Below are 27,964 nucleotides of genomic sequence, written 5' to 3' on the forward strand. Positions count from 1 at the left end.
AACTTGACTATTCTGTAGGTATACATCGTGCCCTAAGACCAATGGAAAATTAAAAGTTTAGATTTTTATACTGATATAGATAGGAACTATTTTCTGATTCCTGTGTAGGAATCATGGATCTTTGCGGTCGTACCACGGGTTCAGCGGCGCGATGATATTACGCAGCGCCTGAATGTAGTCCTCAGATAGGTAACTTCCAATGCGACCGGCTCTAAGTTTGTGCCATTGCAGATAACACAGAGTTGCAGCCGGCAAATTATGTTGTGGATTTACTGTGCGATTAGCTATGGTTCTGTGTGCCGTAAAGAGCTGTGATAGTGAGTTGAAGGTGTATTCTGCCATCATATTTCACAGAATATCAACGAAAATCAAGTGACGAAAGAATCAGTGGTTGACTGCTCTGAGCCATAGATTTCAAAACACCGGTAGATTCAAACAAGAAACTGTGTGTTTGCTCAAAGCATTTGGGACCAGATGACTATATGGAAAACATGGACAGTGTTACCACGGTATGGCGTCTAGAGGATATGGCCAGACACAGGGCGAATGTATAACATGGCTGTAAGTATAACATTTTTTTTCTTTTGTTAGCTTGAACGATCAGATTGACAAAGCACTGCTGAATGCAATCACTAAGCGTGGGTGTATGCGCGGCCATTTGGTTAATACGTTATAACGTTTGTAGCTTTGTTGTAGAGTTCTAGGGATCTCCACGCCACTGCTGTCACAGGACTTCACCAAATCATGCCAAAGAAGTGTTTTGACGGAGCGGCCCCAGCGATAAAGGTTCGGTCCTGCTTTGGAAGCAGCCGGTGAGTAAAACTGCTTCAAATGTCTCTGATGTTGGCTATCGTCACGTGAGTAAACATCCGTAAATGACACGATCACTTGCTTCGTCATTCAAATGCGCTAACGGTTACTCCATTGCTGTTCTCTGTATAACGTTACACTAGTCTGACGTGCAAAACCGTTTTGCTTGCTACTGCTCAGGTTTAGTCGCATACAATAGTCCACAAACCGAATCATGTCCTCATAAACTGCGAGTAAAGACACACAAATGTTGACAGGCCACTAAATACAGTACATACCACAGAGACGGACGTCCTGCTGTTGCTGTTTCTCCTGTTCAATTTATTTCAGCCTCAGATTTGATTCTGGATCATTATCTGTATTAGCTGAGATAGCCATGGGCTTCTCCACGCTTGAGGACGTCACCGCTTTGTTCGTGATCGTCATTCTTTAGCTCCGCCCACTCGATACGCTTGGATCGATTGGAGATGAATATTTTTTAACAATGTTTTATTCTTTACAAATACATCTGAAAAAAAAGGTTTGTCTTATATTCAGGGTCTAGACTTTTACATGTCAATAATAGACCCGCAACAATAGATGGTGCCAAGTCTCAGCTTTAAACGCCACACCCACAGACCGCTGGCTAAAGGTCTGATGGACTTCTAGACTAGGTGATACCAAATACATGTAAAACAAGTGTGCCAGGAAATACCTGTGTGTCAGAGTGTAATGTTATAAATGCAAACTGTCAAAGAAAAGCTTGCCAAGTCTCAATCTGCTCCCTAGTTCAGTATTCAGGTCACTGATCAGGTAGTCAGTCCATTGACTTATGTCCTGATCAGTGCCCTGACTACTGAACTAGGGAGCTGATTAAGACGCACCCATGGTTTTCACTATGAGATGGATAGCCTAATTGTTGTATAATTCAGATGGGCTAGGCTAACTTGATATTTTTATGGTATGCCAAAAAGTCAGTGTTCATTGCTACCTTTCACCAGTATTTGGGTCAGCGACATGGCGTGTAAATTCCTGTGAGCAAAGCATATTCATAATATTAAAATATATATATACATTTTTAAATACATAACATTAAAAATGACTTGACTTCCCCCTCTTAATTACTTGTGAGTATTTATTATAAATAATTAATCTTTAAGAAACTATTGAACTCAAACCAGATCCTATATGATGACATTATTTGTCTCATATTCTTTATGACTGGACATCCCTCTACAGGCTGAGAGGAACATGCACACCTTTTTTTTGCCAACATCTACCACTTGTTGCATGAAATACTGTATTAATAATAAACCAATGTCAAATGTGGTTCTTTTTCCCAGTCTTGAGACTATAATTACAACTATTAGACATATTATTCATTGTTGGAAAGGAAAAAGAGAATGAATCCTACTAAACAACGAGACAAATCAAGAAAAGAAAAAACACATAAAATAATAATTTACCTAAACTATTAACTATTTTTAAGAGCTGTATGAAGATTCCTCAAGTATTTCAAATGTTGTGTTCAAATGGGGGAAATAACAGCATGCTGATTTGAAATGACATGAGCGTGAGGGAATAATTACATCATTTTCATTTTGGTTGAACTATTCTGTTAATAACAGCAACAGGTATATCTCAGCTGTAATTCGAGATTCATTTACCACATGGAGAGGTGTTAGATTGTACTGGAGGAGACAAAGAGAAGAAGAACAGCCAGAGGCTTCTGTCAGCTAATAATCAAAGACTACGTCTGAAGATTCAATCAAGCATATGAACTCACACAGCATTTTTTTTGCCACCAGAGGGCGAAAGCGCAAAACAATCCCATTCATCATTATTATTGACTATCACCTCCAGAGATATTTGATTCAAAGTTTACTTTTGTACTTTAGTACTTTTGTACTTTGTACTGCACTTGAATTGTTTAATTCAATTCATGTATTATTATATTAATGTACCAGTAACACATGCAAATTTATTTACTAATATTGTAAAGGGATATGCACACTAAAACATTGTTATTGTTTTATCGATGTAATATACATTCTTGAGCTGATATTTACTGATCGACAAGAAAAAAAAAAGAATTTATATATATATATATATATATATATATATATATATATATATATATATATATATATATATATATATATATATATATATATATATATATATATAAAATAAACAAATACATACATTTTGGGGTCAGTAATATTTTTCATGTTTTTGTCTGTTCTGCTCACCAAGAACCCATTCATTTGATAAAATATATGACGACATGATTTTGTATTTTAATATATTGTAAAATGTAATTTATTACTGTGATGCAAAGCTGAATTTTCAGCATCATTACTCCAGTCTTCAATCAGAAATCATTCTAATATGCTGATTTGATGCTCAAGAAACATTTTATATATATAGAGAGAGAGAGAGAGAGAGAGAGAGAGAGAGAGAGAGAGAGAGAGAGAGAGAGAGAGAGAGAGAGAGAGAGAGAGAGAGAGAGAGAGAGAGAGAGAGAGAGAGAGAGAGAGAGAGATTTATTTTTTTATTTTTTTACAAAGGCTATGTTTAAATCACCGTTGTGTTAATGTTATATCTTGAAATTAATATATTATTCTGAAAAGTGTTTCTGCAGCAAAACAAAATCTTTTAATTTAACCAACTCATGCAAAGCCTGAGGTATTCTCTGGCGCTCGCGGCGGCTTCAGATAAATGTCCCCGAAGGTGAGGGAGGATTGTGAAAGCTTGCATAAAACTTTTCTGTTTTCTTACATGTTATGTCAAACTAGTATAACAATTAACGACAAGCTTTTTGCGATTTTGCCGTCCGTCATGTATGCAAAATCAAGGCGTCATCATGCTACAACTTTGTTTTGAATTAGCGACCTCTAGTGGCAAAAAATTACATATTGCTCCTTTAACTGTCTAGGCCTTTATCACAATTTTTGACAGAATAAACTATGTTTAGGTTTAAAAGTGAATTATGCTAGCAAAATCCATTGGACGACATTTCAGAAGCATGTTGTTTAAGCATCTTGCTAACAGAAAAATTCAGTTAATGAGTGTTACTCAGTGTGATTGACTTATTAAATGTTTTTAGCTTTTTGATGAGGTAATAAGCTTGAACCCTGGGAAGGTGACTAACGTCTCCCGCTCTATGATGCAGTAGTCCCGGCTACTGTACAAACGCACCATTATTCGATCAAAACAAGTATTTACTGTTGGTCAGGGGTGTGACATGTTATTTCTATTTGAATAGGGCCTTCTTTACACAAGCTGCAGGTCTGCCGTGATTACTGCCACGCAGGCAGGCTGCCGCGCCACAGGACGCAATACAACGGGTGGCCTTTTCCACAAACCTAATTCATGAAAACCCATTTGAAGCAAGATTACCGAGTAATATCCTGTCGGATCAATCATGCACAATGGCCATGTCACGTTTCTGCATTAAGCAGAGTCTGAGGTCATAGTAATTCGCTGTTAATGTCCATCAATGTTTCATTATACAAGGAACTTATTAAAATTGACCTTCGTTGCCTATTATTTCACTATGATGTCTACCAAACTACATGGTGTGCTGTAGATCAAACACTCTGGTTAAGTCATTCGCTGGGCTCCTTTCCAGTTTTACACAATCTTACTCAAATATGTCAAGGAAAACTGGTTTGAAAAGACTCTACAGCAACACAATGTTGAATGAAATTCCCATCCAGTGAAAACATGCACGTTATTTGTTCTCTAGCCCTTCATGGTTATTGTGCATGAGATCTGATTAGATTATCTAATCCGAGATAAAGGGCATATGACTCACAGCATATCTGCAATAGCGCAAATAAATGGGGGAAATGTGTCTGTGTTCTGTCGCGACCCACGTGCTGCTTTATTTATTTATTTTGCTCAAAGCTAGTGATGTCATACCAAGCGCTTCCTGAACACTGGGTTCATTCACGCCGTCCACCCCAGTTAGGGCCCAAACAAGCTGTTGCCTAGCAATCGAGGAAATGCTACAAGATGCCTATTTGTCTGAGAGGCAAAGAGCTGTGAAGTCACAAAGGGCCACATGGGCCGATGCCATCAAAAGAGCAAAGTTCTGTTCATTTCTGCTCAATTTTAATAACCAAAATAACAGCAGCAAACATCTGCTGTATCAAGCCGTGATATTTGGAGCTTAAATAACTAAGCCTATCGATGATTAACTGCTTTAATTCAGAGCTATTTGGAGACATAAAGAGAACAGGTGTTTCATAGAGGATCACGTGTATGGCAAGCCTTTTTGACTTTTATTCATTGCCAGGATATGAAATCTTGATATCAATCATTCAATTGTTACTATAGTTTAAAAACTCTTGAAAAAATTCTTGATATCAGAAACGGGATTTTTACTACACTGTAAAAAAAAATGTTTGGGTTTAACTTAAAAAAGTAAGTAGCCTAGTTGCCTTAAAAATTGTATTTTATTGAAATTAAAAATTTGAGTTGATACAATGAAGGAAATTTGTTCAATAAATAAAAACTCAAAATATTATTGTATCTGAACCACATAAAACATTTGATAAATCATGGAAATAGAACTATTTGGCATGTTTCACTGCGTCATCACAAATAAAACACACAATTACCCAATATGCTTACAAAATCTTTTAATAATATTTTAATAACGGTTGTCGAATCTCAAAAAATGTTCATTGTATTAACTCAAATTTTTAATTTCAATTAACTCAAAATATTAAGTCAACCAGGTAACTTTTTTTCTAAATAATTTTTTACAGTGTAGAAACAATCGCTATCTTTTATATCAGTTTGATAAACATGTTTTATATAATTTCCACAAAAATGTTAATTTTTGATATCAACAATGATGTCGTCATCACACTGATATCAATTAAATTTCAACTAGTAAAAATTATAATTCATGATATATGTAACTGTGTTTTCACTAGTTAAATGTCACCATAGGCTGTTGATAAAAAATCCAATTGTTGATATCAAGAATTGATTTCTTACAAGTGAATTTCATGTTTCAGAAAAACAATTCTTACTAGTAAAAATCATAATTTTTGATATAAGTAATTGCATGGTTACTAGTGCAAATGACTATTCTTGATATTACCAACTGAACTGATACTAGTAAAAATGTAGATTTTTTTATATCATACGTTTTTCCCTATATGTTAATTTCATATCCAGGGACGTGCACAGGATTTGAGGGGTAGTTGCTCTGACCTAAAAAAGGGCACTGTTGTTTAACTGCCATCAACAGTTTCACAGGTAATGATAATGAACAAGTTGCATGTTTATTATGCTCCGTGTCCAGATAGAAAAAGTGGATTTATGAAGATTTTAATTCATTTCATAAAACTTGATGATGATAATCGTCTGTTTGTTATACCTTTCCGACAACGTTAAAGGGGGGGGTGAAACACTCAGTTTCAGTCAGTGTCATGTCAATCTTGAGTACCTATAGAGTAGCATTGCATCCTGCATATCTCCGAAAAGTCTTTATTTTTTTTATAATTATATAAGAAAGATGCGCTGTTCCGAGTCTTTCCAAAAAAAGCCGAGCGGGTGGGGGCGTATCGTGTGGGCGGAGCTAAATAATGACGTGTGCACGCCACTGTTATTGTGTTGAGTGCGTCGTAAAGCTGTGTCATCCCTAACAGCAAGAAAAAACTTTATTCAAAATAAAAAAAATGGCTGAAGTTGAACAGGAGCAGCAGTAAAAAACGACTAGAGCAGGACGTCTCTATGTGGTACAAGTTATACACTAACTATATAATATGCTTAGCGACTTGTGTTATTTACATATTTATACTTGAATTATATCGTCATATTTTTTGTCTTTGAAGGTGTACATGTGGGAAGTGCAGTTGTGCACGTGTGTGTGTGTGTGTGTGTGTGTGTGTGTGTGTGTGTGTGTGTGTGTGTGTGTGAGTGTGAGTGTGTGTTTACGTGTGGTTTGTGTAGACAATTGTAGTAAGCGGACTGGTTTTGCACGGCAGGCTAAGTTAGTGTTTACATAGAAAGACACGGAATAGTAGCGCATTTGAATGAAGAAGCGTGCTTATTTAGTTCAACATATTTCCCCCCTCTTTGTGTATTGTTGTTTGGAGTGCTTTTACAATACACAAACATAAAGTTACACATATAGTGGCCAGCTAAACAAATGTACACGCACTACACACCGCATGCTCCATTGATCAATTAACTATACGTGATCATGTTTGGGCTACTTGATGGGCATAGGCAAAAACACAGACATTTGAAGCAGTCTTACTCACCGCCCGCGGTTCTAACGTTGGGACCTTTATCGTTGGGACTGCTCCATCCTTCAGCATTAGGCGATCGGAAAATCCGGCGTCGAACTGGGCCTTGTTTATGAAACAGTCGGCACCGAAATGCAGTGAACAGACATAAACCTTTGCGGAACTCAGTTGCTGATCCGGAAAAGCAAATTACATCCACTGTTGCCTTAACGCGGGGTTTTTTGGCAATCTGTACAGGGCTGTCTTGGTCTGGCAACCAAAAACGCACTTTTTTGGTGACATTGTTAATTTCTTGAAGTCACATCACCTGTGCAGCGCAGCCTACGAGCCAGCGCTTTGATGGGCATAGCCTGTTGCTTTCGCTCTCTCCCTCTCTCTCTCTCACGCTCTTCCGGTAGAATTGCCCGTACGGCCCATACAAGGAAATTCCGACCTATTAACGTCAAAGGGGACCCATGATCGAAAAAAACTTGCCGAAACTTATGACTAACCGGAAGTAGTATTTTTGACAAAGAAATACTCCCATCAAACGTCCACCTTAACTTTTGAAACTTTGTCTATGTTTAGGATGGGATTCCAAGTCTTTAACAGTGTAAAAACATCAGTATGCATGAAACAGCATTTCACCCCCCCTTTAAGTCTCACCCGACAACCGCAACAATCTCCTTCTAGTGCCGCTAATGCAGGCTCAGCCAGGCTGGTTAGAAGGAATTTGGGGGCCCCAAGCAAAATGGACATGCCTAACCTTCTACAGATAAACGGGTAATGATTAAAAAAATGTTTGTAAAACTTTAAGAAACCATTTTTAAAACATCTATAAACATTACATAGATAGACAGACCAAATATTCCTAACACTTTGTTAAGGTTAAACTGTCTATAAACATTATCTGGATGGTTATTATAAAGTGGCAACAGATGACTATAATACCTTGTTAAATAGTTAATAAACAGTACCAGTAAAACATGTGGGTTGTCCTGATACTGTACTTCAAAATGCAACAGTGTAAAAATTGCCAAACAGAATAAAGTAACTGTTCAAGATCCATTGGTAACTTATAAAAATAATGTCATATTTGCATGAATTGTTACTACCGCATATCCCGACACTAGCACATTAAGATAAGCTATGAAAAAAAAATCATGTTCTTCTGCCTCTTTCTGGTTAAATAATGTTTATAATAATAGTTAAAGGGGGGGTGAAACACTCAGTTTCAGTCAATCTCATGTCAATCTTGAGTACCTATAGAGTAGTATTGCATCCTTCATATCTCTGAAAAGTCTTTAGTTTTATTATATTTATAAAAGAAATATAGGCTGTACCGAGTCTTTCCGGAAAAAAATGAGCGCCTGGAGGCGTATTGAGTGGGCGGAGCTAAAGAATGACGAGTGCGCACAAAGCGGTGACGTCCTCAAGCGTGGAGAAGCCCATGGCTATCTCAGCTAATAGATATATGATCCAGAATGAAATCTGAGGCTGAAATAAATTGAACAGGAGAAACAGCAACAGCAGGACGTCCGTCTCTGTGGTATGTACTGTATTTAGTGGCCTGTCAACATTTGTGTGTCTTTACTCGCAGTTTATGAGGACATGATTCGGTTTGTGGACTATTGTATGCGACTAAACCTGAGCAGTAGCAAGCAAAACGGTTTTGCACGTCAGACTAGTGTAACGTTATACAGAGAACAGCAATGGAGTAACCGTTAGCGCATTTGAATGACGAAGCTCGCGATCGTGTCGTTTACGGATGTTTACTCATGCGACGATAGCCAACAGCAGAGACATTTGAAGCAGTTTTACTCACCGGCTGCTTCCAAAGCAGGACCGAACCTTTATCGCTGGGACCGCTCCGTCAAAAACACACTTCTTTGGTATGATTTGGTGAAGTCCTGTGACAGCAGTGGCGTGGAGATCCACTTTGAGATGCGACTGAAGCGATGTTGTGAAGCTTCCCGTTATTTCTGCATTCAAATCGGTTCAAATGCAGCGCTGCCTTCCCGGAATGCTGTGCTGAAGCGTTGAAGTCGCTCAACGTCACCCATAGGAATAAAGTGGAGCGCGGCGCGCGACATAAGTGTTCACGGACGACTGGATCTGCACCTGAGAGACTGTTTACGGCGTGCATTTCCTCTCTCGCTCTAGTCACGCACGCATTGAAACAGCATTTCACCCCCCTTTAATATAGCATGCTATATTAACTATTCCAGGTTAATATACAGAGCAAAAAAATAGTTAGTATAGCATGCTATGCCACTTTCATCAAAACCTATTACAAAGCTATAGCAATTTTATGTCATTAAATACGATAAACAGATATTCTGGAATAGATCTGCGTCTTTCTTATCCCGTTAAAAACATATTACAGTATGTAACCATATTCCGTCCTTTCGAAAAAAAAACTGTTCATTACAAGCGGCATTTGCCGTCAGGCAGGTAGCTAACATAAACATATTTTTGCTAGCAGCGTAATTTATCACTTACCACTATCTTGTTTTTTCTTTTTTTTCTTTTCTGGCTTCCTAAAGCATAATTCCGCTTCATGATTACCGAGGAGGTTTTGTATTTTGCCGGCAGCAGAGATCGCGTGGTTGGGTGGCTGCTGTCAGCGACGACTTGAGGGGGATTCCGATAACAGTGTCATTGCATTTTACTGCATTGACTATCAAAGGGGCGCTCAAGCAGTTTGTCGTTGCATTTTATTCTTAACCTGTCATTGTCTTGGGGCCTCAGGCCAGCTCGGGGCCCCAAGCAATTGCTTGACTTTCACTTTCGGACGGGTAACGTTACCCGAATATGGAAGTGAATGGGGCTTTGCAATGTTTTTTTTTTTTTTTTTTGTATCTAGGCCTACGTGAAATTCTGCATCCATTGTACGATTTTTTTATTTATTTTTTTGCACCTTGGAAGGGCAACGTGAGTCGAGAAGGGCATATGGGCAGTTGCCCAGGCAACCTGAGCAACCCCCCTGTGCACGTCCCTGCATATATCAAATTCACATTAAAAGCAGTGGCGTCTTGTGAGTAAGGTACAGTGCCCCAGTTAACCAGAGAAGAAGGCTACTTCACCATGTTAAATATAACTTAAATATATAATTAATAAATAACATTATTTAGACACAATGAAAATGTGTATTTCGTTAGAGTTAGGTTTGTAATTTTTTTAACGCATGTGGCTTGTTTCAGATTGTCCTCTGTGCCCCAGACCCTCCCACTTTTCAATTGAGTCAATATAGGCTTGTTCGACTTCATACAGCGATGCACAGACCAATTGGCGGCTGACTTGAAGCAGTGCATGCATGTTAGAAATTTTGTCCGACTTGAGGCCACGCCGACGGCACATGACTGTGACGCATGTCAACAAAGTACCGCAAGAGCGATTTGAGAGCAGCCAAGCGATGCAGCCGCTGCAGATTCTCAAGAGTGGCTGCACATGGCTGCACAAACTCTGATGACGACACAGCTGTTCCACAATTGGTCGGATTCACTGCATGACAGCGATCAAGTGTGTTTCGTGTTTATTCTAAAACTTCTTTTCGACTAATGCTCACAAATCATTTATTTATAACAGTAAAACCTCTTTTCATGTAGTCGCGATGTTATATTGTCATGTTTATCAAACTAAAACTGATAAAACCTGTAGACCCCACATCATTGATAGTGTAGGTTTATATGTTGAACTTTATTATTGTAAAAACATTTGCTTTATTAAGCAGTACATAAAGTATCGAATGGAAATGTCTTCTTAAACACCTTAAGAAATATTGCATTTATTTAACTTAAGCTGTGATAAAGTATGTATAGCATGAGTGTCACAACAGGAACGTGGTGTGTTTCGTACTTCGTTTTTTTTGCACACAAAAACTATTCCAGTTGCTTCATAAAATTATTGTAGAACCACTGTAGTGATATGGGCTTTGTAACGACGTCTTTAGTGCCTTTATGGGTCTTGAGAGAGGAAATTACATTGTGGCCAATGAAGGCCTTTCTGAGCCATCGGATTTCAACAAAAAGATATCTTTATTTGTGTACCGAAGATGAACGGTGCTCTTTCAGGTGTCGAACGACATGAGGGTAAGTAATTAATGACAATTTTCATTTTTGTGAACTAACCCTTTAGGTGTCTCTTTATGTAAGTATTATTATATGCACTATATTAAAATAGACAATTAATATAGTGTCTCTTCTTCAATTAGACATGCATTCAGTCATGTCTGCAACTTGACAAATGTGTTGTCAATATCATTCGAAATAATATTAAATTAAAAATGAATGGTCTTTAAGTAGTTTGAAGATATGGAGTTTTTGTAAATGTATTATATTGGGCTTTGTTAAACTTCATAAAACTATAATGCATGTACCTGCTATTTTTACTACATGTCAATTTATCAGGGGTGGTAAGTACTCAAGTAAAAATACTTTGATACTTTACTTAAGTATTTTTTTCGGGGATCTGTACTTTACTTGAGTATATTTTATTTGCATCTACTTTTACTCTTACTCCACTACAATATTAAAGGCAAAGTGTACTTTTTACTCCAATACATTTCCCCATGCCCGCTCCAAGTATTAAGTATTTATTACACTTGATTTCCAAACCGGTCTGGTCGGTCATGGATGATCCAGTCGGGTATAGACTTGGAAAAAAGCTGACAAGTCAGGTTTGCCACACTAACTTTAGCTCAGTGTTTCCCCAACTTTTTTATTTTGCGACACACTATTTACTATGAAAACATCGGTAACATTTTACAATACAGGTGCACTATTATAATTCATGGCTAACTAATGCTCAGATAACCATGAGTTAATGTATTACTAATGAAGAACTAAACTATTTATTAATGATTACTGCATCAGCAACTAATGAACATTCTATATGATTAATAGATTAAGTAATACATGAATTGCTATTAATTAAATATGACATCATTAATTCCCTAATAACATATTACATGAACTAATAATGTAAATTCATGTATTCAAAGTCATGCATTCCAACTCTCAGTTGTCTGTTTAATTAATCATTAATCATAACAATTGGCAAAATTATATGACTTTACTTGTTGAGGCACATGACTAACTAATTGTTATGTAATATGTCATTGTGGTTATGGCTTTTGAATTAATTTTGAATTAGTTAATAGTATCTTGCTCCTCATCTGTTTTATGGAGCTAATGTTATGGAACATGTCTATGTTAAGTTTAACCCCTATACTGCGTTAAGGTGCTTCATTGTCTCCTATTAATTGCAAATCTAACAAATTCTTATTTGCAGTATCTAATCTTAACATTTGTTCAATTAAAGCATTGCATATCAGTCCCAAAAGATTTTATCTGCTTATTGATATTTACAGTTAATTTGAATATTTACTTTTTACTTTCGGTACTTGAGTACCTTTTAAATCTGATACTTTTGTACTTTTACTCAAGTGATGTTTGAATGGAGGACTTTCTACTTTTACTGGAGTATTTTTTCATTAAGGTATATATACTTTCACTCGAGTATAACTTTTGAGTACTTTTACCACCTCTGCAATTTATTGAAAAATTTCCATAGTCTTTAAACTGATTTGCTAGAAAAATTGTTAGCACCAGCCGCCACTGATTAAAGGTCAAATCGGCTTGCCATAGCAAGTGCCAAATGACAGTCAACCCCACCATAAACAGTACACAAAACTAATTGAGTCTCTGAATCACACTTCTAAAAAGAGGTAAATGTTGTTGTTATAATGAAATACAGTTATTATGTTTAAAATACATTACAGAATAGTTCGCCGCCATGATAGTTATTGCAACCACGTTGTTATGTACTTGCTATGTTTTGAGTTGGGTTTAGCGCGTTGCTATGCGGTTGTTAGGATGGCCTAGGAGGTTGCCATCACAGATATGTACAATCTATGGTTGCTATGCTATGCTATGGTGTTTTAGTGGTTACTACTAGCCAACCTCTCAAGCCTCGGTGTCGTGGTACTTGGTACTGTTGTTTTATCACAGTTAATTAGATGATACTTGAAATTACCTGCTTCATTCAAACGCTTGCGTGCAGGTGTTGACCTTTCGTCAAAGGACTGTCTGCAGGTAAATATCCACTTCATCCAGCGCTTGTTTTGTTCTCCACATTTTACTGCAAAACGTTTCAGTGCGCGAGTGAACTGTACGAGCAATTCATTTACAGCGCTCACACCATGGACGATAAATAAAACGATAAAGTTCGATACAGTTTTACAATCTTTTAGTTTAACAAAGTTTAAAAGAATAACATTGAATAATGACAACGACACAGAGGACTAAAATCGATGGAATCACTTTTTCCCCCAACTGAACAAACATTAACAGCCAATCAGAATCCAGACCTCGGGCATTTAAAGCGATTGGCGTTCTTCTTCTTCTCTTGATTAATGGTCCGGCAGTCGTTGGGTTTTGCAATGCAAAGACTTCCCAACTTTTTGTCAACTTAACATGTTTGACCTAATATTTACTTGAAAACCCCCTGAGAATTTAAATTAATAAGTTATGTCAATAATACAATTTAGTGTAGGCCTAATAATAATTACGTTTATAAAATTAAGTTCACGGTTATTGATCACATGGCATGCAGGTAAACACATACAAAATGTGTTATTTTAAATTGTTTAAATATTAAAATTATTAATTTTAAATACTTTTTTATGATGTAATTACTGTCACGAATCCATCATCTCCTCTACTCCTAAACCTTGTGGAAAGCCTTCCCAGAAGAATTTAAGCTGTTATAACTGCAAAGGGTGGGCCAAATCCATATTAAACCCTACGGATTTAGAACGGGATGTCTTTAAAGTTCATGTGCATGTAAAGGCACATATGTCCCAAACCTTTTGGCAAATAGTGTATGTGTCCTATGTTATAAGGCCTCTTAAACAAGGCTCTTGGACTATGAGGCCCCCCCTGGACCTTCTGTTATTGTTGGGCCCTATATGAATATGAAGGCTCCAATACCTCTTATAGAACTTTTAACTTTTTCCTATTCTGTTTTACTTATTTGAACCATTATTTGAGCTTCTTTCTCTGTGAAAATTACTGGAAAACAACTATTTAATAACAGTATAACTGACCATTTTCTATAAGCTGAAGGGAGACTACATTTTAAAACACTGCCTACTTTATTTTTTTTATTTTTTTTTGTTGCCTAAATTCGCCATATAATTTCATAACGAACTGAAAATATTTTTAAACTTGTAACATAAGATATTCAGTTTGTTATATGGTGGGATTTGAGGCCTCAGAGTGAGAATGGTTTGAATATTCACAATCATCGTAACTTCTACAATCTAATTTTCTACCACTAGAGGTCGTTACAAAACTATACAAGGCAAAGTCGTCGTGATGACGCCTTGATTTCGCGGGGGAGTTGTCGTCTTCACCTCTACAGCCAGTGGAAAAGAATCAGATGGGACTTTGGCAGAAATTATATTCAAGGATGAGCTAATGTATTAAAGCTGGATTTACATTACTGTAGTATGAAGCAGGGTGGGGCTAAAAGCTGTTAGAGCGGAACAAGGCCGCTGGAGCGATTGCTAATGAGAGACGTCTCGAGAGTGTATGAGGTGTATCGTATTAGATACATTTGAGTGAGTTGAAAGTTATCTGCGGCTGCTATGAGACACTTGTTCACACTGCAGTAAGCTGGGTCGATGTTAAGCATGGTAAAACATGGTACTCGCGGTAAATCAAGAAAATTAGATTTACACAATAAGAATAACTGTGTTGAGCTGTATAACAATCATTCATTTTCTGGTGATGAATGTCTCCAAACAGGTGCTCACCTGTATAATAAAACACACATTATATTAAAGCGTTTGTGTTTCCAAGGTTTCTACAAAATAAAACTGGAAAGCCAGGGTAATGTGGGTATGATGTCATTGATAGGCGATACACGGTCCGTGTCCTGGTTAAAACTGCTTATTTCTCTGGATTCAAAAGTTTGGGATAATTTAAGTACACAAGTCAACAAAATATATAACACTGTTCTAGTGGGGGTTTTTGTGATATTTTTATCCAAAAATTATTGTGTGGAAAGAATGAAAAATGGTGTGTGTGGGGGGCCCTTGGAGACAATTGGCCCCAGGGCCTTTGCAAGTCATAATCCATCCCTGCATATAACTCATGTTATGAGCGAGTCATTAGATTGATTCAATAAAAAGCACCAAATCTTTGGTAAATTTGCCTAGCCTATCTACAAATCTATTAAGCGTTTTCATCACAAATGCTCATGGCTTCATAAGGGAGAAACATCCGTGAACAAGAATGATTTGTTTATTTAAAAGATTTGGTCAAAATCACAACCGTTCTTCGCAATGTGCCCTTACCAACTTAAAAAGACTCACAAAAGCAAAGAGAAACTCTTTAAAGCTTTCCATTTTATTGCTCATCATGTCCTCAGCTAAACATGAACACATCTAAACATATTAGGTTAGACATGCTTAAGCCAAAACATGAATATAATCATACAAGCTGTAATGAAATAAAAATAGAATTGTTTTCTCTTTTGGCATTGACAATCTTATATTAATATTAAAAAAACAAAAAAATCAAATGCTATTCGTCTATATGCAGCAAAAGCTTTGGCAGTTCATATATTCCCAGAGCCTTGGTTATAAGATATTAAATGGCAAGAGAACAACTGATTCAGTTCATATAAATATTTCTCTTCCAATTCTGACTATCTCATTCTAAAAAATAAAATTATAGAAACAACCTATTTACAGTAAAAAGAAAAGGTTTACATTCTGAATATTTTTACAATGTTACAAAAGAATAAAGATAAATGTAAGATAATACTTACAGATTAATTATTCATTTATACCATAATTCAGCCAAAATTGTAAAGACATATAAAAATATATGCTTAAAAACTTTTTTTTTTAAGTGGGCAGGATTGCTTTCAAAAAGAAGCCTCTGAACACAAGCTTCTGCTTCTCAAATTATGAATCTGTTTGTTAAATTTGATGCATAAATCAACTTTTTTGTCAGTTTGCATTAAATATGAGAAAACGAATGTGACAATGTGTTACAGAGACATGCAGAGGGTCTCTACTGTAAGTATAAATAGAAACTTATTTCCATGTTTTGAATGTTCTACATTTACACACACACACACACACACACACACACACACACACACACACGCACACACACACGCACACACACAATATATATGCATATCATAAAAGCAAAGCTGTTATGGTTAAAAATAAATTCTCCATGAGATCTGTAGAGCGATACATCCTAAATTTCATCAGAAGGCAAAAAACTTGGAACAGTATTCATAAGCAGAACAGACTCATAACCAATAATAAAATATGATAACTATTCAGGTTTAGTATGGGACAGAGACGTTTTGAGAACCTAAATATAGTGCAGGGCATTATGGGCTCTGACTTGACAAAAGGTCCGTGTATTTCCATTCATTTTTGGTTTGCTGCTTCTACATTTTGGTAGGCAAAGGCACAATGTTCAGTTTTCTATTTACATCACAAAGTAGAAAATGGCACTTCATTGGTTTTCTTAGCTGTCTTACTACATGAGCAAACAAATCTCAATTTTCTGAAAAACTTTAAATAAAAAATATTTCACTGACAAGAAGTGCATATGCTGTTTTTAAGAATTCCCTTCATGAACAGTGCATTTACTTATAGCAATTTAAAATTATAAGTACAAGGCATTTCAAATATTAAAAATTGGACTGATGTACACATGGTTCATCTAATACACAAACAACTAAACATTTGCAGTGGAGTGATGTATTTCTCCACTTTCCCTTCAGAAGAATATGCAAACTACTTGTTTTGGGGAATATGACGGACAGTAATGGTTTAGTCTCACAGATGATGAGGCTATTGCTCGAAATACACTAATCTGAGTGAGTTCATTGATGTGAGTCAAAAAGCTATGGAATAAAAAACCCACAAAAAGGGGAAAAAAACCGACTTAACTCCACCTGTCCAATCCAAACTGTTTATGAAGGCTCAAGTCTCTGACAACTTGGACGTATGAGATCAACATTGGACGACTTTCAATAGCAGGGAAACTCAATACCATTTGCACATCAACACGCTGCTGTTCCTGGAGTTGACTGAGATGGATGTTTGGTTAAATGTGGTCCATGATCCAGTTTGTGTCGGAGTTGACACTTGACCGGGCCGAGGCATCGCTGCTGCTCTCACATGTGGCTCTGAAGGCAGGGGAACGGCGATACACTCGGGGGGTCCTGCTGGCGTCCCGATTAGGGGTTTCCTCTATGTCTGACCCCTGCCGTGCACTCCTGTCAGATCCTTCCTTATGATCTCATTCACTATAGAAAAGACACAAAAGAGGAACATCTGTTCAGAACTGAACTGCAAATAATAGTGTAGAGTAGAAAGAAAAAAAAATAATCATAAAATCATAATTCATAATCATAATGTTCAGGATCCCCAAAATGACGTCAAAAATGACTTCAGAGAAAGAGGGCTACATTTATTCTACAAACTACTGACAACATTTCTTCCAAATTTCAAATGAAGATATTATCATTTAGAGCATTTATTTGCAGAAAATGACATGAAAAATACATGACATGTTTTAGACCATGAATAATGCAAAGAAAACTGGTTTATATTCATTTTTCAGCTTAATTTTCAATCCCAGCGTCTTTCCATGCTCCCTATCAGTTGGTCTCATTGCTGTTGGGTGACTTTATGCCACGGCGTGAAAAATTCAAGCAGCGCAGATTTATTAAATGGCCGGTGACCCTCTTGCTCACATTCCAGAGGTTTTCAGTGGGGTTCAGGTCTGGAGAGTGCGATGGCCATGACATGGTCGTGATCTGGTGGTCCTTAAAGGGATAGTGCACCCAAAACTGAAAATGTGATGTTTATCTGCTTACCCCCAGTGCATCCAAGATGTAGGTGTCTTTGTTTCTTCAGCAGAACACAAATGAAGATTTTTAGCTTCAACCGTTGCAGTCTGCCAGTCATAATGCATGCGAATGGGTAACAACTCTATGAGAGTAAAAACGTTAAAAAAAACGCTTAGACAACATGGACAAAAACCCTGCTGCTCATGACGACACATTGATGTCTTAAGACACGAACCGATTGGTTTCTGTGAGACAGCCAACAGTATTTTTTATTTTATTTTTTACCTCATATCCAGACAAATGTCTTCTAGTGTTCCCATCTGTCATAACTTCCGTCTAGTAAGGTCAAACTGGCGCAATCATAGATATATATTATGTAGATTCTTCATTCAACCGAACCGCGCAGGCACTAATGATGAATATATATATATATATATATATATATATATATATATATATATATATATATATATATATATATATATATATATATATATATATATATATATATATATGATCGCGCCAGTTTGACCTTACTAGACGGAAGTAATAGCGGATGGGAACACTAGATGAGATTTGTCTGAATATGAGGTAAAAATAATAACATAAATATAGTTCGGTTTCTCACAGAAACCAATCGGTTTGTGTATTAAGACATCAATGTGTCGTCACGAGCAGCAGGGATTTTGTACATGTTGTCTAAGCATGTTTTTTTTTTACTCTCATAGAATTGTTACCCATTCGCATGCATTATGACTGGCAGACTGCAACGGTTGTAGTTAAAAATCTTCATTTGTGTTCTGCTGAAGAAACAAAGACACCTACATCTTGGATGCACTGGGGGTAAGCAGATAAACATCACATTTTCATTTTTGGGTGCACTATCCCTTTAATCCACACCTTGATTGGCAAGGCTGTGGAGTTTGGAGCATTGTCTTGTGGGAAAAAATAATCCTTCGAGTTGGGGAACATAGTCAGAGCAAAAGGAAGCAAGTTTTCTTCCAGGACAATCTTTTACGTGGCTTGAGTCACACATTCTTCACAAAGACAGATCTGCCCGATTCTGATCTTCTCTGTGGAGTCCAGCTTTCAGCTTTCCCCAACACCTGGTCCTCTAATGCTTAGACGGAGACCTGGAGAGACCTACAGACCACAGTCTCTCACACGTGTAATTTGGTAAAGGATTGGTGAAGACCTGGTGATTCTTGAGTAAGGCTAGAATCGGGCAGATACGTATTTGCCAAGGAAGCATAACTCAAGATACATGCAAGGGTTTGCTGAAAGAAAAATTGCTTCCTTTTGCTCTCTTCCCCCACTCGAAGGATTGGTTTTTCATGCCATGCAGGACAATGCTCAAATCCACACAGCCAGGCCAATAATGGTGTGTATGTACTGTACGTGTACACATATACATGCATATATACAGCTTTTAGATTCCAATCCCAAGGGAGCGAACAGTTCAGTTTCGAAGGTCACTGTGAACAGCGTAGGGAATAAGGGAGCATCGATACATCTCCTCACAGGAAGAGGAGAGCGAAAATAAATTACCAGTCTAAACTAACATTAGAGCAGAGCCGTTGAAAGAGTTTTTAAACGGCTCTGCGATGGAGGAGTTTAGGTACGTATGCATTTGAGTATTCATAAAAATTGTTACTATTATACAAACAAGAGTATTTATGAATGGTTATGGCGTTGAATGTTACATTTGCATATTCTATTTTATGAATATGTAAATAAAAGTAAAAGGGTTGCGAAGCAGCTTAGGCGCTGTGATTTTTTTATTTAACTTTATTTATTTTAGAAATGTTTACTATGCAGCTGCGCGTGGGAAACAAAGCGCACAAGATAAAACTGCTACAATTAAGACCATTGATTAAGAACATATTTATAGATGGTTAACCAAATCAAGCTTTAAATCGGTTAATAGTCAATTAGTATTACAAGTAATAAACTAATACAACTAATAGACGAATACAATTTTTGGGTAAGGCCTATTTTTATTAGATATATACTGTGTGTTTTGTATTTGCATAGGACTTTTGTATTTTAAATTTGAAAGTAAATTACAATATTAATGTTTTTATCATAATCTATTAATTTCTTTCTTTGACGTTCAAATGAGCAATTATTTTCAGAGAAGTCCACTTCAACGTATATACTGTGCTCAGGGAGCAGAGACCCTGTCGAATGGAACAGTACAAGTTACTCTCAGTTAAAACAGCTCACACATGCAGTTTAGTCCAGGACTAGCTTATGCCTTGTCTGTGAAACCAGGTAATAATATTGAGAATCCTGCCGTTTTTGACACATGCTGAATCACTTATTGCAGTGGCAGTGACCGGCCACAAGGTGGAAGGAAATTATTTGACAGAACAGAATCAGTGAAGCCCTTGAATTGGCCATCACTTCCTGTTGTTACTCTTTTAACAGGGGGGCATAGATGGAAACTTTTACTGCCTCTTCATTCTAAGAATAGCAGCAGGGCGCGTGGGGCTGTTAACTCAATCACAACACCACCACACCACACACACACTAACTCTAGTCTAGCCACAACTCAGACATGAACAAAGGTCACATGTAAGATCAAATCATTTGAATATGGGAAAACACCAGCAATGCTGTTTGAGTTACGTATGGATCAAAATGATGACAAAGTCACTGACTGATGGCACAGTTACATGTTAGTACTTCAAAGACCAGGCTGGTATTAAATGTATGGTGCTGACCAAAGTATTATAGGTTTACCAAAGTACAATTTTTTAATTGTTTAACCAAAGAGACAAGTAATGGTTTAAATAAAATATGTTGCTTTAGGACAAAAGATTCCAATTATTATAGATCCAACTCTTCAGCCACTGAACTGCACTCTACCTTTACTCATACTTTGGTTTGAAAACTCAAACACTATAAAGATAATGTGGTCTGACCTGATTGGCAGCATGCTCAGTGCCGTTTACCATTAAGACGAGACACTTTGGCCTGCAAACCCAGAGCAAAAGTCATCAACACTACCTCAATACACAGTGCCATGCTGTTTGTTTGTTGTGATGGATGAGCTGGAATAGCAGGTGTAGCGTACAGCCATGTGTCTCTGACATAGAGCTGACTGAATTATTGATGGTCATTCTGAATATTTAACATAGAAATAATAATGTAAACCAAACTGCATTAAACTATTAGCCATGAATAATGCAATTGTAGGGTTTAGAAAACCAACAAGGTGAAACCAGTTGCTCTGTATTTAAAATGTTTTGCACATTGAAGCATGATAAGATGTATGCACAAGTAAACGTCAGCGCTAATTGACCAACCAAAAATGGCATTAACCACACTGAAAGACTTACACAAAACAGCATTTGTTGTGGTAAGAGCTTGTGTTAGAGGAACTCGACGTACAACTGATTTCCCTATTTGAAGCTTTGATAGTGTAAGGAGCACAAAGGCACAGATATAAAAGCCCAAAGCGAAAACGTATACAGCTTGATGGATCTTATAGCCTGAAATGCTTACACCAGCTCAGATATGATAACTGAAGGTTAACAAATCATCTTGAATCAATAAATAACAAACAAAACAAAAACATTAAGAAACATATATAATACTAAACACACTATTCAAGAAATTTGTGAATATGATAAGGCTATAAAATAAAACTTTTCTTTCCAGTAGAATCTATTACTGTGCAATCAAGAAAGCCTTGTGGTTTTAATCACATAATATGAAGTATTGGAGCTCTGTGTGGATGACATCTGTTTTTCCCTTAGAGACTAATGAAGAGCAGATGAGAGAGGAATAAACCGGTAGCACCGGGATGCTGAGGTGCTTTATCAGCGAGCAAAAAAACCCAAATACGAGGCCCCGCAGCCGCCATAGACTGTAGATCCTCTGACGGAACTCCTTTCAACATCTAACGGCTTAAAAGAAACGCAACAGCAGGGGCACTTGACTTTTTGACATGTAACAGCAGTAGGAAACTATATCTTTACAGCTTCCGAAGAAAATATGAGTGGTGCTCCGCTGTGCCAAACTTGCTTTTGCACATGCATAGAAAACCACCCAATGTACAGCGCTTATAGGGAAAGTAATGAAGGTCTGGCACACACTGATGGTTTTAGCTGTAAAGGAAGTGTACAGACTGGGCGGTATAATCGGTGAGTGTCTGGTTGGAGAGACCTTGGCCAATCAGAACGCTTGTTTACAAACCAAAGGTGGCGAGCAAGACAGAGCATAGTAGATGACTCAGTCTGCACCTCAATGTGTGTACACGCATGCGCTTAGCTATACTTGTTTTGAAGACAAGAAAAAAATGTCCTCAAAAGATAGCAAAATCTCTCAAAACCACTTTTAATGTCCAGGTGAATAAATAATGTCTTTTATGTACAAAAATGTTAACAGTCTATGTTAGGTATAGGGTTTGTTGTCAATTTTATTAGCTTTATATAAAAACAATAGAAGTCTATGGAGAAGAAGTCTTCCATAGAAAATGTAAAATGTGATAAAAAATGTAAAAGAACTGACAAAAATGTAAATTGTGTACCTTAAAATGCAATGTAAGTCGCTTTTGATGAAAGTGTCTGCCAAATGCATAAATGTAAATGTAATGTAAAATTTCCTTATTTAGATTGCAAGTTTGCAATAGCAAGCGTGTCTGATAGCAAACATGTGTCTGTGGATCAGGTTTTGCCAACATTTTGGAGACCAAATGTCTTCCTAATTATAGTAAAACCTGAAACCCATTGGGGGGAAAAGTCAAGAGACCCTGTGATGACAACATAAATCAGACTAAGTATCTTAACCTAAGCCTGACTCAACAGCTTTTTTTGGGTGCTTGTGAAGGCATGTCTCAACAGGTAAATGTAGGCTACTTTCAATAAAAGGTCAAACATATTCGGAATGCTTTTAGCTGTGCTGCTATTGGGGCTTTTCAACTGTATGTTTTCACTACAATTAATTCTGCTTTGAAGTGGGTGGGATGTAGAATGATCAGTATTAGTTGCCTCTACTTCTCGGAATGTGTTGCTGTGTCTGAAATCGTGTAGTATGTGAGTAGGTACTACATTGAATTCCTTCATTTCAACAAACTTTGCAACCATTAATAAAGTGTGTTCTATGAATGTAGTATGAGGTCAGGCTTAGGTTAAGATACTTAGTTAAGATACTTTTTATATGTTCTTTTGAGTTAAATATGATGAGTGAAAACTGGGTTTGATGGAAATAGTAAGTTTGACAATAAGGTTTGAGTATGTGTAAATCTGTGGAGGGTATGATGAGTGAGAATGGGTTTAACAAGAAGGTTACTGAGTAAAAATCAGGGAATAGTGATTAAAATGGATGTTATGAACGTGTTTGAGAAAGAAATGAATGAGAGGTGCTCTAATAAAGATGGTACATGTTTGTAGGCTGTAAACTGAAGAATGTTTATTTTTATAACAGGGATCTGACCTTTTTTATTTTTTTATTTTTTTATTCTTATTATTGTCTTTACAACTGTTTTTAACTATGCTTGTTTTACATTTTTATTCGTCCATATGGTACTCTTTTTTTTTCTCATACATTTGTTACCACTGTTTTAATTAATTTCAATGTAAAGCACTTTGAATTGCCATTGGGTATGAAATGTGCTATACAAATAAACTTGCCTTGCCTTGCCTTGCCTATGAATGTAATCCAGACGTAATATATCCGGCGTGTTGTCATTGCATTCGTCCCTTCACATCCATTCATAAATCCTCTCCCGTGGCCTCATGGGATATAAAGTGTCCATTGTATGCGCACTTCAGAATCTCGTTGGAAGTAGTAGGTCATTCGGCTACTTTTCACCTACAGTTTTTCGAATACTATGAATTCGGACACACTACTCTGTTGGCGTACTGTTTTTCAGCATTCTATACAGTAGAGAAGTATCCGGTTGGAAGTTTTTAACTGCAAGACAAAGAAGTTTGTTTCAAAGGAGGCTGATGGCAGCAAAACAAAATACTGCTAAAAAAAATCTGGGAACTCTTACAACAAAGCACAGGTGACAACATCACGTTGCGCACAACGGTAAACTAATCTTGCATTTAGCAATGTGTTTAGAGTCTCAATCGCTATCACTGTCACAAAAACATATAGTGGTAGTGACGTTAGTGGTAGCTGGTAGTGATGATTCTCTCTGACCTATCAGTGATCTGTAGTGTTTGCACGTCTCATTTTAGCATAGGAACGGCTCGCTTGAAACCTCAACCAAGATGGTTAGCAGAGTACCGAGCAGTACCATGCAATTGAAAAGAGCCATACATGTCATGAGAGTAAGCAACTGAGTAGCTAACACTTTGTCTAGAGCAAACGCAAGAATCTCGCTTACAATAATCCCATCCAACATATCTACACTAAGTGCATTTGTGTGTGTGTGTGTGTGTGTGTGTGTGTGTGTGTGTGTGTGTGTGTGTGTGTGTGTGTGTGTGTGTGTGGTGGGTACTGGCAAGCACTGAGTGAATAATAAAGCCACAGTCAAGTGTAAAGGACATGAAGAGACTACACCACACCGCAGGCCTGTTTGCCCTCCAAAACAGACCAGTTTAAAAAAGCAAAAGCAAAACTATTCAGACCTCCTTCCCTTTTAACTCTGCCTTAAGCCCATGTTAAACTCCACGATCTACAGATGCTGCTTATTTTGAACACCACTTTCAAAGAACAAAGCTACGTTTTATCAGGACACTGTTTTCACAGCCAAATATTCAATGGTTTGGCGCGCACACGGTCCAAAACTGGATGCAAGTGATCTGAAACTAATGTGCATGGCTTACGTGCTCTATCTAAATTATTCCTGCTGCTCTCTCCAGCTGGAGGAACTTCAACTCAGGCTTTCTAGGCTGGAACTGAAGCCTGAGGCAACAAAGTCGAGCCAGATGAGCACTGGAAGATTGGCCAATGTTGTACCCTCAAAACTCTAAGCCAGTTGAGGCTTAGGCTGTTTATCTCAGGGTAACACTTGTTAAGGGCCAATGTGATGACCTAAAATCAAAAGTGTATAGTCTAATAAAAGAACATCTAGCCAAAAACACCCGTTTGGACTAGTAAGCATGTGCATTTTAGCCTGGACTGGTACCAATCTAGTTGGTCAATCTAGCTAGACCACCATTGCTAAAACTTTGCTGATGGCGCTGGTCAAACAAGTCTTGCTGGTAAAGCTTGCCAAGAAGCTGCTGGTTACAAAAAGTCTAGTATTTACACAAAAAATGTACTTAACTTCCTTTTCTTGCTATTGAGAAATGCAAAACGTATATGTTCATAATGAAAGAGATGAAGGTACAGTTTCTATACAGAAAGCCAACCACAGAAACCCTGATGCCCCCTTCAAAAGGCACCTACGAAATTCTGAGTGAGATAGACATTTCTGCATGAGTCATATTACAACTGGTTGTGTGTCAAGGCTTTGGAGGACATCAAACAATGAGATGTTAGTGGGTGGATCGCTACACCTTGACGCCTCTGCAAGCAGAAGCAACTGGGACTTTTTGTGGTCGTCACCCTTCCTGCTCTCAGTGACCTTGACTTTGGACCCCATCTGCTCCTGGGTTACTATCGGCAACACGGCAAAACTGGAGCCGCACCGCTTCTTAAACTAGCTTAACCAACAAAATTGATTTACAATAACATCATCCAGCTACATTTTAAAGAACATCCCAAATCCAGTAAGGTAAAGCTTGAAGGAGCTTGAGGGTCATGGGTATAATGGCAAAAAACCCTGCCTAACACCTTGCAGGATTCCACAACATCAGTGAATAACTTGCCAAACAGAGCAGACTGTGTTTGCAACTATTTTGAGTCAGAGTGGTAAAGTATTAACCTCCTAGTTACTGTGCTTGAGCTTTAGTCACTTTACCACTCCAGTCCAAAATAGTTGCAAGCGATGTGTGTTGTGTGTGGCCACAGTTATTCCCTGCAGTGTTTATAAATCTCAGCATTTTCTGTCTTGCTTTAGGGGGCCTTTCATGAGGGAAATCACTAGCAGCTTTATGAGTTTAACAGAATGGTATTAAACTCTAATAGGGCTACCAGAAATTCTTGTACATAGAAAAGAGGGGGCTACAAGAATGAAATAGAAAGGTGCTAAACCAGCATTGTTTTATGAAAACAATAAAGGTTCTAGATCTTGGGACTCTCATAGTAACTGTCTATTAACATGTCTACAGTTGTGGTGTTGCTGTTTACTCAGGGAAACCCTATTAGAGTATGCAGAAGAAATTCCATCTTTGGCTCCCGGTCTCATCCGCTTCAGTTTTTCCATCCAACATGGCCCTTTCCCTTTCCTGCGGACTCCCACCCATCACTATCTTGTTCAGATCAGGCTGCCTTTCTGGATAAGTGCAGCAGCTTCAAATAGGAGTTCTGTGCTCCAGATTGGCAAGAGTGCGACCTGTGGAAAAAAAGCTAATCCTCTCGCAGGTTCCCCTCACAATATTGGGGGGCGTGGGGCCAAGGGGAAGCCCTGGCCAAGTATAACAAACAAAGAGGCTTTCCCCAGCTCTCCCAGGCAGCCCATTCCACTGTTTGACAATGGGTTGCCATGGCACTTGTTTTGTGAATCATAACACTGTCAACATGTCCAAGAAGTTTTGGAGCTGCTTGGTTTTCTTTTCCTTTTTTTATTTGCAAGGTCGAAAAAGCACCCATTTCCTTGTCAGGCAGAGGGTATAAAGAACCCCCCTACACGCAACATAATAAACCACAAGAGAAACTGAACCCCTGAACTCCCAAACTGCCTTACAGAAGTGACACTGGAATCTTACGCCTTCCCTTGCCATTATTCTGCCGCATCGTGGTTTGGCCATTTTCAAAGTCATTATAACTCGGCTATGGCCTTTCGACATAATTGAAAAACAAAACAGAGTGCGTGTGTGTAAGAAAACATGTAGTCATTTCCATCTAATTCATTCTAGCTAATTCATTACGGTTTTACTCTTCATGAGTAATGGAAAGTATACTTATACTTAAAGCCTGGGGTACAAAATAGATATTTCGTTCATTCCATGTTATATAATACACTACATTTCTAGTGTCTTGTTGCTCTTGGGTCATATCTGTGAGAAAATCCCCCAGAAATGTTAAAAAAACAAGACAATGAGATGTACTTGACAAGCGCTCTTCCTGCTATTGTCTGAAAGCAGACAAAATGTGTTTGGGGACATTTGACACATTGTCAGTCAAAGAATGCGACCGAATGGCTCTTCACTACATTTGGCACATTCCTACGGCCACATATTTTTACGGGCAATTTGAAAGCATGTGTCACGTTATATGCATATGCATTTATAGATAATTTTGAGCCACAGTGTAAGAAGCATTTTTAATATTTTCTAACTAATATGCTTAAAGGTCCACTGAAGTGCTTTGAAGCGCGCCGCATTATTCAATGTGTTGACGTGATTTCCCCTGAAACGGCTCCAGCTGTTAGCAGCTCCTCCCCTTTTTTGAAACAGCCAATAGCGTTTCGTTAATATACAGTTTGACTAGAGCGCAAGAGCGGACCTTTCTCTGTTTGGTAAAGCCAGTTTCCTCTAACACTGTTTACCATCATAATCTCCTCCATATCGCTTTGAAATGCAGCATTCTGTGCAGAATTCAAAGGGGTCGATATGTTTGTTGTCTGCGCGGATTCGCGCATATATATCCGTGCAGGGGCGTGGGACTGGGGGGATAAAGGGTACTGAGTAACCAGGGCCCGAGGCAGGGAAGTCCGTTTTCTATACATACACATACATGGTACGGGGGCCCAGCAAGATGGTTTGTACCCAGGGACCAAAATTTGGTGCTACGCCACTGTATCCGTGCTGCGCTCTCGTGTCTGTGGTCTAAATTTAGACCAGAGCCGTTGGGGTGTGTGCGCCGCCGCGGTGTGTGAAACTAAAGTGAAAACAGACTTAATTCGCCTCAAATGAAAGCATATTTACATTGAATGGTTTCCTATCACATATATAGTGTGCTATGTGCCTTTCACCATGTAGAAATTAGTAAATGTGTGTTAACAACTGACCGATTTCAGCCTTACC

General features: G+C 37.8%; 2 protein-coding genes across 4 annotated transcripts in view; both read right to left on the minus strand.

Moving 5' to 3' along the window:
* kcng1 (potassium voltage-gated channel, subfamily G, member 1) overlaps positions 1–13,379 on the minus strand; it is a 103,027-nt gene extending 89,648 nt beyond the window's left edge. For both annotated transcript variants that reach the window (XM_067445630.1, XM_067445628.1), the window contains exon 1: positions 13,077–13,379. The gene's annotated coding sequence lies outside the window, so the exon portion shown is untranslated. The remainder of the gene's footprint in view (positions 1–13,076) is intronic.
* Positions 13,380–15,433: 2,054 nt separating this feature from the next.
* The window catches only part of nfatc2a (nuclear factor of activated T cells 2a), a 40,514-nt gene continuing 27,983 nt past the window's right edge, over positions 15,434–27,964 (minus strand). For both annotated transcript variants that reach the window (XM_067445632.1, XM_067445631.1), the window contains exon 10: positions 15,434–17,387. In XM_067445632.1, the coding sequence (XP_067301733.1) occupies positions 17,332–17,387 (56 nt within the window). In that variant the 3' untranslated portion in view covers positions 15,434–17,331. The remainder of the gene's footprint in view (positions 17,388–27,964) is intronic.

Source organism: Pseudorasbora parva, chromosome 6 (assembly GCF_024679245.1).
Source record: "Pseudorasbora parva isolate DD20220531a chromosome 6, ASM2467924v1, whole genome shotgun sequence".
NCBI lineage: Eukaryota > Metazoa > Chordata > Actinopteri > Cypriniformes > Gobionidae > Pseudorasbora > Pseudorasbora parva.